Consider the following 19,947-nt stretch of genomic DNA (forward strand, 5'->3'; position numbering starts at 1 on the left):
GCAGGACGTGACATATAGATATTCCAGCAAGAGTGAACATGGTGTAAACGTTTGGCCTACCTCCACAGCGAGCTCTCCAGCACCTTGGTGGAGTCAGCGTGGTAGTACTTGGTCAGGATCAGGATGACCTGCGACAGAAGGTGGAGGAGAGAGATACATTTTAGACATAAGATAGAACTGAAGAGAAGGACTGGATGGTGAATGAAATCAGGGCCATAGACAGGATTTTTTATCCACAACCCCTCAGATCATTTTAAAGAGGCATGAAAAATTCAGTTTTTTGTTTTGATTTCTCATCCATTTCTTAACTCATACAACTGCTCAATTACATCTTTTGTTGTAAAATATTTTATTCATTTCAAAGCAGCTGTATTTCATTTAACAAACAGTATCAGATTATAATTCAGTGCTTTCTCGTTACATTTTTTTAAAGCTACACTAATCAATATTTTTTACATTAAATATACATACATATTTTCCTCTTCTCCTGTGTTTTATTTGAAATGTTGATCCATAAGAAGATATATTTGTGGTTTTAAGAACCAAAAACCAGCTCAAAGTAGATTTACATCTCCTCTCTCAGGCTTCTCTCTGGAGCTCTAGTAACAACATGTCAGCCAGCCAATCAAAAGAGAGGAGGCTCTGAGCCTCTCTTCTGACTGTTTTCTAAGTGATTTACTAAAAATATAACAGATTTCAGGTAAACACTCAGAGAAACCAAATCATGGATGGTGGTCCAGGTGGGCGGGGCTTGGAGCATGGCTGACAGTGGTGACTGCTTTGTTGTGACATCACAAAGTTCCAGAAGTCCTAACGGCTGGTTTTAAGGATCAGTGTCTGAATACAGGCTGTGTGCATTTCTCTGTGGACTGAGGCTTTGATACTTTCACAGTATTAATATAGAACCTAGACCTGATCTATAATCAAACTACACATGGACAGAGACCTTTACATTATATGGAACCTTTAACAATGTATCAAAGGACAATGAACTCACAGAGAATCATCTCCTGATTTAGCATTTAGCAGTTCCCCTCAGCTCTACCGAGCATTGTACCACCTTTTAGCTCATTGTTTTGGTTTTACCACAACTCTTATAAGGTGATAATTTTGTCAGTGTGGTGTTTACAACTTGTTTCTCTGTTATCTGCAAATACCTAAAATAAATAATGATTAGCCACAAAATAAAAAACCTTCCAACCAGCTTCAGATCACTTGTGCATTAAACTAGCTTAATCACTGAGGAAGCTTAAATAATTAATCATTTTAGACATGATCAAACTGAGCAGTTCACAGTTCTCTTGATCTTGTGGCCTCACATGCTAAATACTAGCCCATGCTAACAGCTATGAGAACTGCTAATGGATGATTTAATATTGTGCAGCAGTAATAACATAGCAATTTCAAACAATTCCTGATTTGGTGTTAGCAGACATCTTCTCTCATTGGTTCTCTGTATAATTCAATTTGTAATTTAATATTTACCATTTTCCTCATAAGAATTTTGATTAAACTGCCAACTATGAATTTTACATTGTTCTTAATTTGGTAGATTTTTTAAATAATGGTCTATGTTTTAATTTTTCTTTATTAAGCTTTTATGGAACAAATTTAATGAGGAAAAATAATAAATACAAACATGATAAACTAGTGTTTAAAAATTCCATTTTAACCCTCAAAGGCAAATAAAAGAAAAAAGAAAATCACATTTAAAAAAAATCTACTTCTACTTCTCTTCTCTCTCTCTTTTAGGCCCATAAGCACAAAACAGTTTCAGGCAACAGGACTTGAAGAGAGTGTTTTTAATCAATACTTCATAATTACTTACTTACTTTATACGTAAAAGCACAATTTGTGGGTCAATAGACCTGCATAGATGTGATCAATGTTTGGCCAAGATTTCAACTAATCTCTGATCTGCAAAGGGAAACTACGTCTGCACCGCTGCTGATTTTCATGAGTTTTATTTGAGGGTGCTTGGAGAAACTATCACCCTGAACAACTAACTTGATTCTAGAGAAAGCTCACGCTGTGCTCTCCCTCAGTGTTCCTCCTTTGTGCAAGCAAAATTATAAATTTAGCTTCAACACATTTTTCTTGAGGCGATTTAGATGTGAAATCTTTATTTCAAGTAGAGTACTCGTTTGTTTTCGGGTTAGGAGACTGAAAACATATTATATATATGATATACATATATTGTATATTATGTTATTACAGCGTTTCACAAATAAAAAACTAAGATGTATGTATTATTCATATGACCAAGACATCTTGGTCCAGGGCAGAAACCCCATAAGTGTGTACTGGATCAGAGACTCTTGTCTTTCATATTTCTGAGATCTCCTGCTCTTGACAGCAAGGTCTGCTGGGATTTGCGTTGTCATGGCAAGAGTGCCAGTGGGTCAGGCAGCACAGTGGGGCCTGGAGGTGTGATTGACAGGCCAGCTCGCAGTTCTAGGTAACGGAGCGAGTGAAAAACCGGGGCCTGCCTTCAGGCAGAGGCAAGTTGATGGGCCAAGGGGTCTTGCCCAGAGGCAGCTGCCAACAGACTGTCTTGAAGGTGGCTGCTCACAGGTAGTCAAGCTGCAAGCTCTCTGCAATATGGACACTCCTGATACATCTTAATGTGGAAAGCAAGCACTGCCTGTATCACCATATTCTCTGTGGTGCTAGATGCATGACTATGGCTCTTATTTTTACTTCTGAAAGAACAAATGTGTGAAATTTTTTACAGTCTTGGTGGCCTCTGAGAAAATTAAAGCCCGCTAACAAGCTCGGGAGGTAAATATCTGCTTGATCTCTTTGTCAGAAAGGCCGAAGGCTGCGTTGTCTTGCTCAGTTCACTTACTAAAATACGTGGCTGCAGGCCCAAACGTTTTGCTGAAGCGCTACAAGACCTCACCTCTAGGAAAAACTAGAATTACACCTCGCAGTTGTACGCCTCCGCCAAAACACTTTTTGTGTTCTCGACATATCGAGATCAATCATATTTTGTGGGGTCACCATGAATTTGACCTTTGACCTTTGACCACCAAAATCTAATCACTTTGTCCTTGACTCCAAGTGAATATTTGTGCCAAATTTGAAGAAGTTCCATCAAGGCCTTACTGAGATATCGCGTCCGCGAGAATGGGACGGACGGCTCTGGCTGTCGCCGGCACAGAGGCACAATAAGAGCCCAAGAGTTTGATATTGCCCTCTCATGTCAGAGCGATCCCACAGCCTGTAGCATTCAGACGCAGTTACTATACTATTCTTTAACTGTGTCTTCAAAAAGTTGTTTTTTTTTTTCGCACCGAACTAAAAGTTGGTAAAAGCGGAGCACCACAGCTGGGGACATACCCAATGAGTTTTGAGAGCTCGAGACTCATTTCCACAACACAGACTGCCATCAAAGCCACTCAGTGGAGTCTCAAGGCACTTGGCTCAAAGCAACCCAAACTCAGGAGTTCCAAGCCTGGTGGAGCTTGGCTTCCAAAGATGTTTATGGAGTCCAGAAAAGCAGAACAGAGGACACATCTCCCTGAGCGGGAGCCTGCTTGCCAGGGCTGATAACAGCTCTAACAGATGCAGTGACAGCGTACAACCCGCTTCTTTCTACGCCTCTAACTGTCATAAAAACTTTCTTTGCTGATGAAGATTTAGATAGCATCCCCATCTGAAGTCGTGAACAACCCGCCTGTGTGAGGCCTTCTGAGTCGTGCAGAATGTAGCAAGTATTCCCTGGTTGGTCTTTGGCCTAATGTGACTCAACTGGTGTCTCTGGAAACAGGCTGTCCGCCTCTGCACAGCTGTCTCTCTCCTAATGAGACACTAGTGCAAAGTTTGACACTCTCTCCATGCAGGCAGAAAGGCAGAGTGGAGGCAGAGCACTGGGCTCTTGACGTGAGGATGAGATCTACCACACTCCCTCAAGCCAATCTTAGTTTCCTTCCTCCTTGAGCTGTAATCATTTTATTTTGTTTTGTTTGATATGATTTGATACACTCATGACGTTGGTTAGCAACAGCGCTACGTTAGCTAACTAATTTTTTCCTTACTGCTGGGCAGGTAGTGCACTGTGGCTTTACCAGAGCTTTTTCACTGAAAACAGTTGCCTGCTGGGCTGCAAAGAAAGTTTCCATGAGTGATGAACCCACACAGTTATTTGATAAATTGTTGATATAAAAAGAGTGATAAGTGCAGCTTTAAAGCAAAAAGTGATCCAAAGAATGATTATTTTCATTGTGGGCTAATCTGCAGAAGGTTTCCTTGATCGATCAATAATTCATATTGGTCTTTAAAATGTCTGAAAACTGTGAAAAACACCAACAACCATCAAGATTTAGTGTAGTACAAACATCAAGTACCGTTGATACCAGTTGTGAACGGTGTGCAGCTTCCCTCCCAGAAACCAGGGAGAGCAGCCAACAGATCAAAACCCAAAGAGATTCAATTTACTTTCAAAGACTCAAACCAAGGCTGCACGATATGCAAAAATACCTCATATTGCCATAATTTTGGCAGATACTGCGATACGTGATTGTGATTTCAGGTTCACATTTAAAAAAGAAAAAATGTCTTGCACCAAACAAACATGTTCCTTTTCATCTGGAGAATATGATGCGTAGGCCGGGGCGTCTCTGTAGCACCACAACACTTATAGTGCTAACAATGCACAACAATGTGACACATTTGACCTTTTATCAAAAACAAATTGCAGCTCCTGTGACTTGGATATTGCACTTGGCCATATTGAGATTTCAATTAATTGTGCAGCCCTAATTCAAACAACTGATTATTAAAAATGACTGATTAGTCGAATTATTGTTTCAGCTCTAATCATGATCTCAATTGTTGGAACATACAGTCATTGTAGGGAGCAGGGAGGACAAATACACCGCATGACTTTTGAAATGATGGAGTTGTGCAACAGAACAACCTGATAGTATATACAAAGCACATCACTTGGCTGTCTGGCTCAGCCAGTCTTTGCATTGTATTGTGTCAACACATAGAACATGCACCGTGTCCCAGTGCCGGGTTCAAGAAGCACAGCCTGTACACTTCCTCTGACACAAAATACATTTGGCCTGCTGGTTCCAAGGAAGCCATGTCTAGAATATAAATCTATAATTATAGCTTTGTAAGTGTGGCACACATTAAATCACATCCTCTGTCTGCTACATGAAAGAAACAGAGAAAATAAACTGTACATCTCAAATCTATCAACCCAATGAAATTGACATATGCATCATTCCTCAAAATGCTACTCACTAGACCGCAGGCCTCCACCAAAGCAAAACAATCCTTCACGTCTGTCAGTTCAGATTATTATCTGAACCTCAACCAAACTCCAAGTCATAGATCTCAACACCATAAATAAATCTCATGTTTTACACCAGGGGTTTCCAACAGGAGGTGGCTCACCCACTGGTTCTGAGAACAGAGTCTGTACAAAGCACGGATGTATAGAACAAACTTTAAACAACACAACTTCACCCAGTGAATCTGCTCTAAATGCAACTAACGTTACTTACGTTACGCTGTCACGTTTGTTTACATCAGATCAGCTGTAGGTGACACGCAGTGATAGCAACTATTCTGATAACAGAACAGATATAAACTAAACTTTTCCAACAAACAGGAAATATGTTGCCGTGTAACCAGTAATATAAAACATGAGGAGCTCTTAGCCACTTTTATTTTGTCAAAGAAGCTCTCAGTGTAAAAAGGCTGGAGAAGCCTGTTTTACATTAAGAACCAAACATTATTTCCTGAGAAAACAATGTCTTATCTCACAATGTTAGGGAAAGAGTTCCCAGAAATTCCCAGACCCGCCTCTTTTAACCAGCCCATGCCACATCCCTCCATCAAGTTTGGTCCAAATCGGTTTGGTACTTTTTGTGCAATAACAAACAAAAAACCAAACAAGCAAGCAGTCACGGGCAAAAAACATAACCTCCTTGGCAGATTTAATGAAATATTCTGCCTCTCTTTCCCCGTGTTTAGCCGCTCTTCAAGGCCTAAGTTCTGCTCAATTGGAAAATAATTTGTCTTTGGGGATGAAGTGGACAGGGCAAGGATGTATTCCGCCATAAATCACTGCTGGCAGGAGGCAGAGAGAGCGTTTATTTGGCAGCAGCGCACCAACCCACACTGACAAAACTGCTGAACAGCACAGGAGCCAGATTCCTCTATTGCCTCTAGTGTACAGAGCAGTGCATTAAGACTAGAACTTGGCAGCTTCTTCCTACAGCTCATTGGACTCAAGGGCAAAATTGGCACAGACTGAGAATCCAACCCAGAGTGGTACTGGAAATTTTTTTTTTTTTTTTTTTTTTTTTTTAAAGAAATGCCAGTCGGTTGCAATTCAATACAAATAAATCACAGAACCATACTTAGACACAACAAGTATCGGAAAACATGTCAAGCTAAAGCGAGCAAAGCGGGAGCTCATTTTTTTTTCACGAGCAGTGACAGAAAAAAAAAAAAAAAAAACTCTTCCGTATCCTCTTGTTATCGATTCAGATAACAAGTTGCGAGGAAGTTTGTGATGAACCTGACGACCTAATCAAACTGTCGCAGAGGAAGTATCGCTCTGTTGTAACCATCTTGTAATACCGTGACCACATAATCAGCCACTGTGGGCTCCTTGTTTGTAAGCTGGCAGACAATGAAGCTAATGGCTTTTATTGGGGGAAAGTCAACAGGGTGGTCAGGACCCCTGGATGACTCCGCACAAGAGCTACAAGAGGCCCCATTGAGAGTCCAGCTCATGGCCAAGTTGATCATGAACTCCAGCTTGACAACCGCGGTTTGTCCTCGAGACATTTCCATCAACTGTGTCAATGGAGCGCTATCAATCAGCTGCTGAGGAGGAGACAGAGGAAGAAAGAGGCTGAGGGGGGGAAATAAAGACAGACAGACGCTGAAGCTCCGGAGAAAGAATGCACTCATTCATTTACAAAGCAAAAACAGTGAAATACAAATACTCCATCGAAGTGTGCAACCCCCCCCCCCCCCCCCCCGCCCCCCCCCCCCCCGCCCCCCAAAAAAGCCTCCTCCTCATCCCTCCAGGGCACCTCGCATTCTACAGAAACAGACCACACACATAAACAATTCATCACAGGCTGGAATAAAAGAGAGGAACTTCAAAAAAAAAAAAAGCTCAATTTATATTCTTGTGGCACAAAAGTAAATTACACAGTGATTAAATTTGGGGAATGACATTTTGACACCATCCCTGTCTCTCTGCCTGTCTCTCTGTCTCCACAGAAAAACACTTGAAAACACAAAGACACAGTGATGCAGATGCAAACTTGTGCATGAAGCCTTTCAGTTTGTGGACCTCAGCCTTTTTGCCTTTTTACCTTTAACAGCAGAGAATCAGGCAGGAAGGGTGAGGCTGGGGAAGAGAGGGAGACGACATGCAACTATGAGACGTTGCAGTTAGCCGGCATGCATCTTAACATGCACTGGATGCTACTGCGTCACGTTCCAACTCCAGAGACAATCCCCTGGTATTTTAACCAGTGTCCATCAAACGTGTAACTGGAGCATCTTGCTTGTTTGCTCCTACAAGTCAAACCTCAACTGTGACGCAAAACATAGCAAACAGTGAAGGGTATTTCCTTTGGTGATATTCTGGGCTCAAAAACAGTACATTAGCTTAACCACTGACTGAATCACACAGCTGCTCTCTTATAGAGGCGTAAATGTGCATCTAGGTACTGTCAAGGTGCTGCCATCCTCTGATAGTGCAGCAGATGACTGCAATAATCTTTCAGATGTGGATACAATATTGGTATGTTTCTCCCTCTGGGGCCATTCATTTGAAAAAAATCCCATTAACCACTTGAAATTTGAAGATTTCAAGCTGGCCGCCATTTCTGGCATAGGAAACACATATTTCACCACAGCGTTTTACCCACGAGACATTTCAATGATTTTGTTATTGCTTTTAATCCTTTTAAATTCCCCGTTTTAGACTATGAGTATGTCAGATTCACAACTCTTAAATTTCCTCAGTTTTATTTGTGTAATTTATAATATGTAATGTGAAAAATTCAGCATAAAACACAATGTATTTGTAAACCATTTATTATGAATGATGAATCAAAAGTTCAGTAAGAGTCGAAAGTCTACTTCTTGTTAACTTGTTAATGCTTGGCTTGTTAGCAAGCTCTCTTTAGAGATTTTTTGCTGAAATATACTTTCATTTCTTTTTTTACAGTGTACTAAATGCACATTCTGCATTGTTAAAATGTTTGATTTGACACCTGGATTATTCATTTGAGAAAATTGTATTTAATGTAATATAATGTATTTAGCTCTGATTACTAGCATTAGGTCACTATCCATGCTACACTGTGCATTAGTCAGACAGTTTACCTACACCTCAAACCTTGATCTACTGCATTTTTAAAAGTATACTTGGAGGAGAGATTCTATTAGAATTTCAGGGTGTACTTCCTCTTTAAATATAAAATTCAACACACAAAATGAAATGCTTTTTTTTTTTTTTTGAATGAACAGCAGCATATTGTTCCAGGGATACAGTCCCTGATACACTGGTTAATCCATAGACCTAACTGTATCTTTTTCAGTTGAACTACCTTCTACCAAAGAAATTGTCCCTAAAAACTGTTCATCTTTATTGTATCAGGGTTAACTGTAGAGACCTGAGACAGAACTGACCCCTTAAATAAGTGACAATTAGCCAACATGACAATTTTAACTGGTTATCCACAGGACATTTCAGCGGCTGTAACTTCTCTCCAACCCTTGCTTGCTCGCTCAGACACATACACATGCTCACATAAAATAAAGTGCTTCATTCATCCAAATAGTTCCCCATTATCCCCGTACAATGGCCGCACTAATGGTTCAGGACACCAGCCGCCACTGAGTAGTCACATCTGGTGGAAGTCGTTTTTGCATTGGACCTTGACCACGCTCTTTATCTGAGGCCAGCCGGTGACCCGCGCACTAGTTACCATTTTGACAGTAGTTTGAGATTGCCACCATTCATTAAACTGCTCAGGCGGAGAAGAGAGGAGGGCAATTACATGGACCTTTGCTTCCGCTTGCCTTCTGCTCTGTCCACACAAAAGGCTTGTGCTGACCCCTCTCGCAGGAGTCCATCCACTCAGATGGAAGAGGAGCTCCCCTGGATAACATATGAACTGTGGTAGGTGGTAGGAAAAATAGTCGATTTTTGTTAAACACAAAAAATAAATTGCTCAAAAAAATAAATTGTGGTTGGAAACATTTCTTCTTTTAAACTTGATTTTATTTTGAAAGATAATTTAGACCTAGTATGCTTTTATTTTCTGTCATATATTCTGTATAATGTTTCAATGCCAGATATCCATATTAAATGTTGCCAAAGTTTCAAATAATAAGGTAAAGATGTGCAAAAGTAAAGTTCCTGTGGGACAAAAGCTCAGGCGTCAGTCTGCTCTGAACACAAGGTTTCTAACGGTTCTTTCTACCTCCGCCACAGTGTCGTCAGCTTGTCATGATTCCTTATACGGTCATCTGCTCCAAGCACAGGTCGTCTACTTTAGTAGTATCATAAGCATTTAATGTACTACAGCACACAAATAACCCACAGTGCAAGTTTACTATACAGTCGTTTGGCGACAGCAGAATAACTCGCACGTACAATTATTAACAGGGGGCATATAGAAACATTTTTTATATACGCGTTGCGATCGAAAGACTAAATCCACTGTCGTGTCACACAATGAGCAGGTAATGGGCGTAATATTCTGATCATGTACATGTCCGTACATGAACATGTATGGATGGATTTGAGAAATTTCCAATCAATGACGTTACTTACTACAGTTTACTTTCCGAACCTCCACACTGCTAGGAGGATGAGGTGGTGCTTCTGGCAGTTGGCCAATCAGAAAAATGTGGGCTTTTGGGGAGTTTCAGTCACAGGCTCAACCGAGAGATTTTTTTTTTCTACTGAGAATCATGCACAGCTACTCTAGTGGAGTCCCAGAATAAAAACAAAGAGCTGGAAATAAGCATAATGGCCCCCCTCTAAGATAATAATTTATAATACAAACACAGATGTTTAAATAAGGCACCACATGGGTTAATGGGATTTATCAACTTTTATTCTCAGATTTTTGAAAACTACTTGGACTGAGCATGTGTAAAAGTTTGTATTTTTCTCAGAAAGATACAAATTTAGAAAATGCAACCTTTCACTTGTCTCGGACTCAAGCCAACCCCTTTTGCTTTTCCTTCTACTTCTAGTAGCATACAAGCTAAATCCAAGGCACAACTTCACACTAAAGTCCTGGGCACTTCAGAAACTGGTTCAACACGGTTCAACTACACATCCTCATGAAGTAAGTGGTGCTGGAAGCAGAGTTTTTTGCTGCTACTCCTCATCTTGACAATGTCCCTTTCCATGTTCCTACAATGGGTAAAATGGTGATTTAAATGGTATTTAAACAGTTATCATGAAGAACAATATGCATCATTTTGTAAAATGTGAACAAGCAGGACGACCCCTCACCCGCATGGAAATCTTTTTTTAAATTAAAACTTTCCACTCCTTTTGTCATTTCCACTGTTTTATGTCTAACAGGTCTGTTTGCATCTTCTCATTTTCTTCTCAGTTCTTCTTTAAGTCTCTGCAGTTTTCTTCCCCTTCTCAAGCTTCCCCTGTCCTCCCATGGATATCTGAGCAATAACTATAATTGGGCTCTGATCAAATTGGCGGTCGAGAGCGGAACAGTTAGGGCTGGTGATGTTCTCACAAACGCATGTGCATCCTCCCAGATTCCCTTAAATTATTGGGTTGCATCCACAACAAGAGGCTTAACACACAGTCCTGTAATTCCACTGCAAACTACAAAAGAGCAGCATCGGTACACATTTTAAACTCAGTCAAGAATTCAAACACGATTTCCTCTCTTATCAACAATTCTATAACAAACATGATCAATGTAATCAGTATATAAAAGGAAAAGGAAACCCTGTTACGTCTTTCATAGCAGTGGTGCTGAAATAAAGCCTGAAGTTGCTCCGCCTGTTTTCAATTTCACCACCTATAACGCGTTCTCTTCTGACCGCCCAGCATACTCCGACAACAGCGGTACAGAAGCATCAGTCCGCTGAAGGGAAGGGGCACTGAAAAACACCAGCCAGGCATTGAGCAACCCACGCAAGTCAGCAGGTGCTAACACATCAACTATGCCCATACCAGAAAAATCAGTATTCACCAACATCTGTCAGAAACGCAGCTGTTTGATATGAATATCACCACTGACTGCAAGAAAGTTCCACATGAGTGTCTCTCTGAGAGTCTCTCTCTCACTGAACACATCTTTCACTCCAAACAGCAGCACTCATGAACACCTGTTGCCCCCCCCCCCATTCTGACACACAGTCAAACACATCCCCTAAAGATTTCCATTGGATTCTCTGCAGCATAGGACTTATCTGATGGGAGTAACCACAACCATTATATGTCATTCCACATTTGATCCCTCTGCCAGAGAAGGTCACAGCTGATGCAATCTTCAAAAGAAATGTTTCTTATCATGACTCCTTGTTTTCCAAAGCAGTCAGGACTCCAAACATTAGATAATCCCCATATGTTGTCCCCAATTCACACTGTACAATTAGCACAAGTCAGGTGGATATCGCTAATGTGGTAAGGTGTGTCCATGGATGTTAGAAATAAATACTTCACAGTCTTCACTGGCCAATGGAACCAACCAACCCTGTTACAAAGGTAATGATATCACTAAAATAAGACTAGGTCAAAACCTATTAATGGCTGGACTGCCTATGGTCAAATCCTGATGTTAAAACCACAATGTCATCTGACAAAATCGCCAAACACATCAATTAAAGACGTGGCATTCGGCTGACCAGTGGTGGAAATATGATCACTCAGTCAGTCAGTCGGCCAGGGACATTCCAGATTATAGGGCTGGCCCTGCTGTTGCGGTCCAGCCAAAAATGGCAACTAAATAGCTGATGTACAGAAATTAAGAAATGAAATGTCATATCTGTGGTTTCCTCTTTAAACATGTATTCCCAAAGAAAAACCATTTATCCAGGCAAATACATGTTCCTGTGTGTGGAACTGGGAGGATGATTCTGCCTGTGGAGAGTCCAATAGACTGACTCAATACGACAACTAATTGGACCAACGGGACTGAGGGAGCTGAATTCATTAAAGCCAATTCATACTTCCACTTCATCTGTCCACGGGCAACTGCATGGACCCCCCTATGCTCCATGAGCAGACCGCACGCACCGATATGCTTCAGATAACAAAACTGAAGAGACATTGTGTGAGGACATCCAACATATATGCTTCTTCTTTGAAGCAATACAAAGAGACAAATGACGCTGAGCGGATGCATCGAACGGCAGACCAACGCAGACCTTCAACTGCAGTTTGGATGGAACCGAGCGCGCCCGTGCGACCGGCGAAAGGTTCACAGCTGTCCGTGGACAAGGACACAAAAAGTGTGTCTGTGCTTTAGATGATTGATAGTCCACTGAGCCTGAGGCCTATGGGATTGAGAGCGAGCGAAGAGGAGGAGGGAGAAGAAGAGATAAAAGAGGGATATGGGAGATACAGTTGGAGACGGCGAGATAAAAGGAAGATGCCAATAGACCAAGAGACAAAGAGCTGAGAGGAGAAAAGCGTTCAGAATGGATCAGTTGGGGGAAAGACATCACATGAAACAAAGAGAGAGAAAGACAAATTATAGTTAAAGAATAACTGAGAGAGATAAGGGAAAAAGGAAAGGGCTGGAGATTGATAGAGGAGGAAAATAAGAGAGCGAGGCATCAGAAATAAAATAGTTCAGGGAGGTTGGGAGCGTGAGGGCTGTAATGGGGGTGGTAATCAATGAAGCTGAGGGATTGAGACGAGCCCTCAAATCTATCCATCGATCTAAGCGGCTTACTTGGGACGAGGCGATGGGGTTCGATGGGGCTGCTGGGACCGGGAACCCAACTTAACTTGGATCTAAGTAATCAGTGGTGTTCTTCAAAGGGGGCACCTGATGAGGTTCATGACCTTACCAAGACGTGCGGTGTAATTCTCTAAAGCGGGCCTGTTTTTCGAGCCTTTACTGAGGTGAGATCAAATCATGTCTACATGTCTGTTTTTTTTTCCCCCAGAATCATTGCATTGAAGTTTCTCTGTTGATTTTTTGTATTTGGACTCACACTGCACAGTCATCACGGCCTTTTGGATTGTTTTGTTAGCTTTTGAAAGATGCTGAAAAGTCGTAACTGATTCTAAGGTGTTTATCAATGATTTCTCTTCTCTTGACCTGGGCTCAAGGAGCATCAAAATAAAAGTTGAGTGTACATGAACCTAAAAAGACAGATTTGGAAATGTGCCTTACACTATCAGCTGTTACTTTACACCTGCATTGACTGATTAGATTTTTTTTTTTGGCCTCTTGGAGGCAGTGGGAATAAAATATAAACTCAGCAGTAACATATTATCACCTTTTAAGCTCATATGAAAAATGTTGTATTCACAACAAATACAGAGAAACATTAGAATTCAGTTGTAGTTGTGTGCCTGGCCGCCTAATGAATAAAATAAAGTAAAATATTCACTCTTTAAGGTCTGTTTTGATCTCCAATAGCTGGGGACAAGATGTCACTGTGTTCACAAGCTACCTGCTAATTCTGCTGTTTGGTGCTGATCTGGAACACAATGGATCCATCAGCTGTGTCTGGAGACAACGCCGATGAGAGCAATGAGACCAAAACAGTAAAGTTGCGGGTCATAAAACCAAAACGGTGATTTAAAAGACGCTCAAACGCTCCATAGAGACGAGACAACTACAGTCGGTTTAATCTGTGTGCGTTTGATCCAGTGTCAACATCAAAATATTGATTATAGCAGCTTTATAGATCATAATAATAATGTGTCAGCACAGAATTTGGAGATATCTAAACAAAAGAGTTCAAATGTGACTGATACTACTTATAATGTGTGACCACACACGCAGAAACACAAATCCATTTTTAAAAGAAGAAATTACTTGAATTCATTGTATTTTTCAGTTCAGAATACAGTTTGTTTCATTCATTGTTGCTTCCAACACCATATTACCTGGTTGCTAGATGTCAAAATCTTTTTATCCACCTCTACCTAATTTAGATTATATGTTTTCTCTTAAAAAACAGTATTTTCTGCCATTTTTGCATTAATGTGGGGATTACATGAAACCGTTTCTGCAGAACTAAGGGGGTAAATACACAGTTTCATCCAAATAACAAAGCATAGAATGGGAAATCTACAGCTCCTGCATCATAATCAAGTATTCTGTAGTCAACATTCAAAGAAATCTTTATAAACCTGACTGAATAACAACTTTGGATAATAGAAAACAAATTTCTTCTCAATTTTAACTGACAGAGGGGTGACAAGATAATCACCGGCGGTGAGCGTCACCACCATATGCTCCTGATGTGCTGAAAGCAGTCAGAAGCGAAAGAAAGCAGATGCCTTTGAACACAGAAGCGGCGATGATCTGTGATCTCTTTCATGTCGCCACTGGCGGTGTCCCACCTCAAGAGTCAGAATCACAAGCAGAGAGATGGACTAAGTAGACAGATAAGTGGCTTGGGGACGCCGCTCCTCCTTTCAGGTGGACAGATGTTGAATTGTGTAGCGAAAGGCCTGATCTAATCTTTCAAGACAGGAGTTTTGGTAGAAGAGAATAAACATCAGAGACACAGTAATAGTTGGAGAGACCACCTGTGTGAGGGGTATCTGTAGCCAAGTGTATGTGTGAGGGAGACTTAGTGCCTTTGTAAACCTTATATGAAACTGTACTGTTTGCAGCTGGATAATGAATCTATAGCATTCAAGCTACATTTGAGATAATCCTGATGACATCATCAGGGCTTATTTTCTCATAATTGACACAGCACGCATCATTCAAGGGTTTTCACAGGAGTTAATAAGAGTATTGATAGTGACAAGCTGTGCAGAGGCAGCTGTGGCTCAGGAGGCAGAGCGGCCCGTCCGCTAATCGATGTAACGTGACATAGTGTTTTTGCCGGAGCACAGACTGGAGCACACAGCAACAGCAACAGAGGGGAGCGGTAACGGGGACAGTAAAAACTGTCCCTGGGTCTGTATCTCTGCCAAACCGTGGCAAAAAAAAAATCTGTGCCATCACAGCCCCCTTGAGTAAAGCACTTAAGACTAGAAGCGCTGTATAAATGCAGTCCATTTTACCATTTACCCATATGCAGAGTGAAGGAGCTTGATATATTTAATTATCATCTGTTTACTTTGATCACACATTTGCATTCAGCTCTGTTTGATTCTCTTTGTGCGTCTGTCCTGGCTACCTTTACTGTCATGGTGGCGTGGACAGAGGCGTCTGTCCTGGCTCAGGCTTCATCCCCCTCAGTGGGTACAGCTGCTCACCACAGCTGAACAGCTGTCGCCTCAGCATTATCATAATCCCTGTCCCCCTTCCTCTGTCTCTCCCCCGCCACCTCCTCCCATCGTTCCTGATGCTTTTTTTTTTTTCCCTTCCTCTTTCTGATACATGTCCACTGCCAAACTTCTTCCCTAATTCCTAATACCAGAAAGTGAACTTTGTATCCCACACTCAACTCAACAAAACAAAAGTCTTAAACCACACATCATTAACAAACGCAGCTATTAACAATGGAGCACTGTCTGAGATAGTTTTGTTAATGGGAGTTAAAGATGACTTGGGTAAGTAACATGTACTGAATGCAACATTAAACACAGTGGAAATACTCTCAGGGTCTAATTTGGGCAAATGTATTCGGGGAGCTGCTCTAATTACACAAAGAAGATACATTATTTATCCATGTACGTTATTATACATAGTGTTTTCCCTGTTTCCATTGACCGGGGTTCACTCACAGTTTATCCTACATGGTGTGCCTAAACCTTCACGTGTAAATGAGCTATAAAGAAATAGTAGTTATTTGTTATTTGGTTGTCATTTAGCCTGTTACCATTTCTGCTGACTCTCACTGGAAGACTGAAGGTCTCCATCATGACATTTTTCCACCTTGTCATTAGGTACAGTTAATATTACTTCAAAGGCCGGTGTGCACTCCCCTGGAAATGAACAAGGTTATTACAATACCCCACCAGTCAAAGCCAGAGGGAAATATTATGGAAATTACAAAACTGAATAGAAATAGCTTATCAACATGAACAGTTGGATGAGGAGAAACTCAGTTTAAATAGAATAAAACTTGGCTGGATTGAAAAATATGATGACAATTAACCCTGTGTTCCATCCAAAAGATCCTGCATATGGTTGAGTGGGTTTACATTGATCATCGCATATGAAGATGACTGATTACAAATTGATTATAGACGAGATCGATAGACATTTGCATTGGAAAGCGATGACTGCTTTGTTTTGACATCACAAAGTACCAGAAATCCTGACGGCGGGTTTTAAGGCTCGGTTTCTGAATACAGGCTGTGTGCATTTCTCTGTGGACTGAGCGCTTTGATACTTTCACAGTATTAATATAGAACCTAGAGCTGCTTTATAATCAAACAACACATGGACATCTGCCTTTATAATATATGGACCTTTAAAATTGTTTTCTGGTAACAGGCAAGATCTGATTATAAGGAATGCCTTTTTGTAATGATTTCTAGATACCACTACCACCAGAAAGGGAGGGTGTGTATGCCTGTGTGTTCACATTTTACTAAGAAGTGGTGTCATTGAGGTGAACTGGATCAACAGGGAGTCATTAGCAAATTTATACCCTGGAGCCCAATAACAAGGTCATGTGTTTGTAGAAGTAACAGTAGCAGTGTTAGTGGGAGAGCTAGTAACAGCATTAGCAGTTTTCTGCAGTGGTATGGCTGCAAGCAACAATGCCAGTATTTCTACTGTTTGTTAATCCTTGTAATTTTTTTCCATGATAATTATCATACGTTTTTCAAATGACTGATTACGATCTATCAGCAGCCCAATCACAAAAATATTCACCCTATCCTGAAAGCCCCATTCCCAATGTCCAGTCCAACAGGCCTCTGGCCGAGAGCAGAGGGCTATGTAAATACATTAGGACTAACACGCTCGGTGCAACTAAACGGAGCATTAACACGGATAATTGAGTTTGGTGCTTTTTGGCTGTGATGCTTCATTACTCGTCAGCTGAAGCAAGACATGCTGTCTCAACACTGATCCCATCTCCCCCCATGAGATCATCCTGTCTCTCTCTGTCTCTCCAACATCAGCTCTTATGGGGGAAACATTAATTGGGGTTAGCCGGGTTGCAACAATATAATAATAAACTGTCTCTTTGTTTCTGCCAGAGTCAGTGTCTGTATCTATACCTCGCACATGCTTCCCAGATTGTGTTCATTTAACCTGCCAGTGTCTTTTTTTATTACGAAGTGAGCAGGGAGTAGCTCCAATATGACCTGAAGGTGCTTATTTTGGAGGAAACCCCTCAGCTTGCTTCTTACTAGAGGACAGAGTGGAGGCGTCTTTAAAGGTCCCATAAAGTATAAAGGTAGATGTGCATGTCTTTTTTTTATTATAAAGCAGGTCTAGGTTCTATATTAATACTGTGAAAGTATCAAAGCGCTCAGTCCACAGAGAAATGCCCACACATGTACACATGTATTCAGAAACTGTAACTTTCTGATGTCACAACGAAACAGTCATGATCTCAGCTATGCCCCCAGCACAGCCCACCCAGAAACACCATCCAATCTTGCAGGGTTTGGTTTCTCTAACTGTTTTCTTGAAATGTCTTGATCTCTATTAAGGACTCTTACTTTTTTCGGCCTCTCCAATGAACTTTTCAGCTTGTAATCTTTTTTAACACTATTCTGCTACCATTCAGTTGGATTACTTTTTGTGTTTTTCAATTACCTTTGGACTGAAAACCAGCTATTATTGTGGCTGCAAACTTGCTTACTCACAGTTAAGTGACGATATCCACCACCTGGAGTTGGAGCTCTGAAAAAAGGATAAGCTGCTTGATGGCTTTGCTGCCCAGGCAAAGCTTTTTCCACCATAATTTCCCTATATGTACGCTGCCATCATGCCACCGCCTGTCTCTCATCTGCAGTCCCAATCCATCCCATTCACGTTCTGGCATGGACGGAAGGGTAAACTGCTCCTTCTCTTGGTAATCCACTCACCATATTACACTCTTACTGTCCCAACTGCCCGATCACCTACCTCCCTAAAGTCCCTGATGGCTTTAGGTTCTGCCAGTCCGCCCAGATGGTCAAGCGGCTGAGGAGGGTGAGCTGGAGCAGGGGCAGTTTGCTCCGCCACTCCTGCATTTGACCTCAACACTGCAACACCGCACAAAATCCAGCTGGATACTTTCTGTCTATATTTGACGTCCGTTCGATTCATTTCAGCGCTGACTGACCATCGCCATTACCGGTGAGTTTTACCAAGCTACGCTAGTAGGCTATAATCCGTTCCCTGTGGATGGCCTGACTGTGCATCACTCAGAAAACCTTCAGCCTTCAACCTGTTGTTGGTAGAGCTCCAGAGAGAAGCCTGAGAGAGGATTGACGTGTTTTTTGGTAGTTAAAACCGTGAACATATCTTCTTATGGATAACAAAACTTCAGATAAAACACTGGAAAAGAGTCAAATATGGGACCTTTCACTTTCGGGAAAAGTTCTGACTGTGCCACAAATTGTGACTAATCACATGGAAGAGCGGACTGATTGTTTCACTCTACATTGCTGACAGTTTTCAACAAGAGCAAAATGAAATTCAGGGGGTATAATGTAGGTATTGCTGTAGTGGCTGTTTCTCTGATGGGAGAACACTGTTGTGGAGTTTGTGAGTTGTACCTCAGGACTGTTTGCTGATAGTGGCAGCTCCCCCACTGTAAGTCATTATAGAAACAAATCCACTTTTCATTATCAGTACAAAATGCAGTTGAGGCAGCACTTTCTGTACCGAGAAAAAAAAATTGGAAAAGTGTAAACATGTCTCCACTTTTGTTTCCATACACAATCCCACTGCATAAATCCCTATTTAATTCTTCTGCTTGTTTTTGCTTTGCTGTAGCTCAACTATTCCAAGGCAAAGCTCCAGTACATCAGTCAAAAGAAACATTTGGATGAGTGTAGTGTCACAGAGATTTGAGTCAAGTGTAGTCAGTTTTACCTCATGTGTAGGAGTTAAGGTAAGAGGTCTGCACTTCTGGGACATTTCTCTGATCCCCTCACCTCCGGCCAGGTCTTGAAAGAGGTCATGTTAACCACACACCCACACCGTGGCCACTGTCACAAGCCATCAACACACTACTTGCTATTAATCCAACCCTCCCACACACATCCACAGACACACACATTTTCCATCCAACCTCTGGCCCCTTTCATCTCCATCTCGCTCAAGGAACGACCCGGAGCTCTGGTCCTACTTTAATGCCCTGTCACACTTCATTTACCCTCAAAGAAGGAAGAGGAATGGAGTGTGATGCGTGTGCACACTTCAACACAAACATTGCAAACATACCTGTATGCGAACTGTAGCCTCGCGCACGAACACACACACAAATGCTCTTTGTGCTACTGTTCCGCACTCTTAGAAACTCTGCAGGCAACCACAGTTTTCAGATTTTCTATGGTCTCCCCTCCTCTTACTCACTGCCCTGTTTCTATGTTCCATCTCTTTGTATTGTCCTATTCAGGCCAAGGCCACCCAGCTATAGAATGAGGTCAGAGCAAGTGTTAAAAGTCTAAACAAGTAGAAACACCCAGGCTCCTTCACCCATTGAGGGATGCAAATGTGCCCTGACACATGGCCAAGCCGCGCTGTCTGTCAAACCGCAGTGAAAACAAGAGCCCTCAGCGGTGACTGAAAGGGCTTTCAAACCTTGCAACCTTTTTTCCCCCGCCAAGTCTGTGAAGTAAGCAAGGTGGTGCATCATTAAGTAAACCGTATG

The 19,947-nt window shown here is 41.6% G+C and overlaps 1 protein-coding gene across 1 annotated transcript in view; it reads right to left on the reverse strand.

Moving 5' to 3' along the window:
• Positions 1 to 19,947, reverse strand: part of sorcs2 (sortilin related VPS10 domain containing receptor 2) — a 334,331-nt gene that overhangs the window by 232,234 nt on the left and 82,150 nt on the right. Inside the window, 1 exon segment of the mRNA XM_022752257.1 lies at positions 61 to 128. Within this exon segment, the coding sequence (XP_022607978.1) occupies positions 61 to 128 (68 nt within the window).

Source organism: Seriola dumerili, unplaced genomic scaffold (genome assembly GCF_002260705.1).
Source record: "Seriola dumerili isolate Sdu_G_001 unplaced genomic scaffold, Sdu_1.0 BDQW01000167.1, whole genome shotgun sequence".
NCBI lineage: Eukaryota > Metazoa > Chordata > Actinopteri > Carangiformes > Carangidae > Seriola > Seriola dumerili.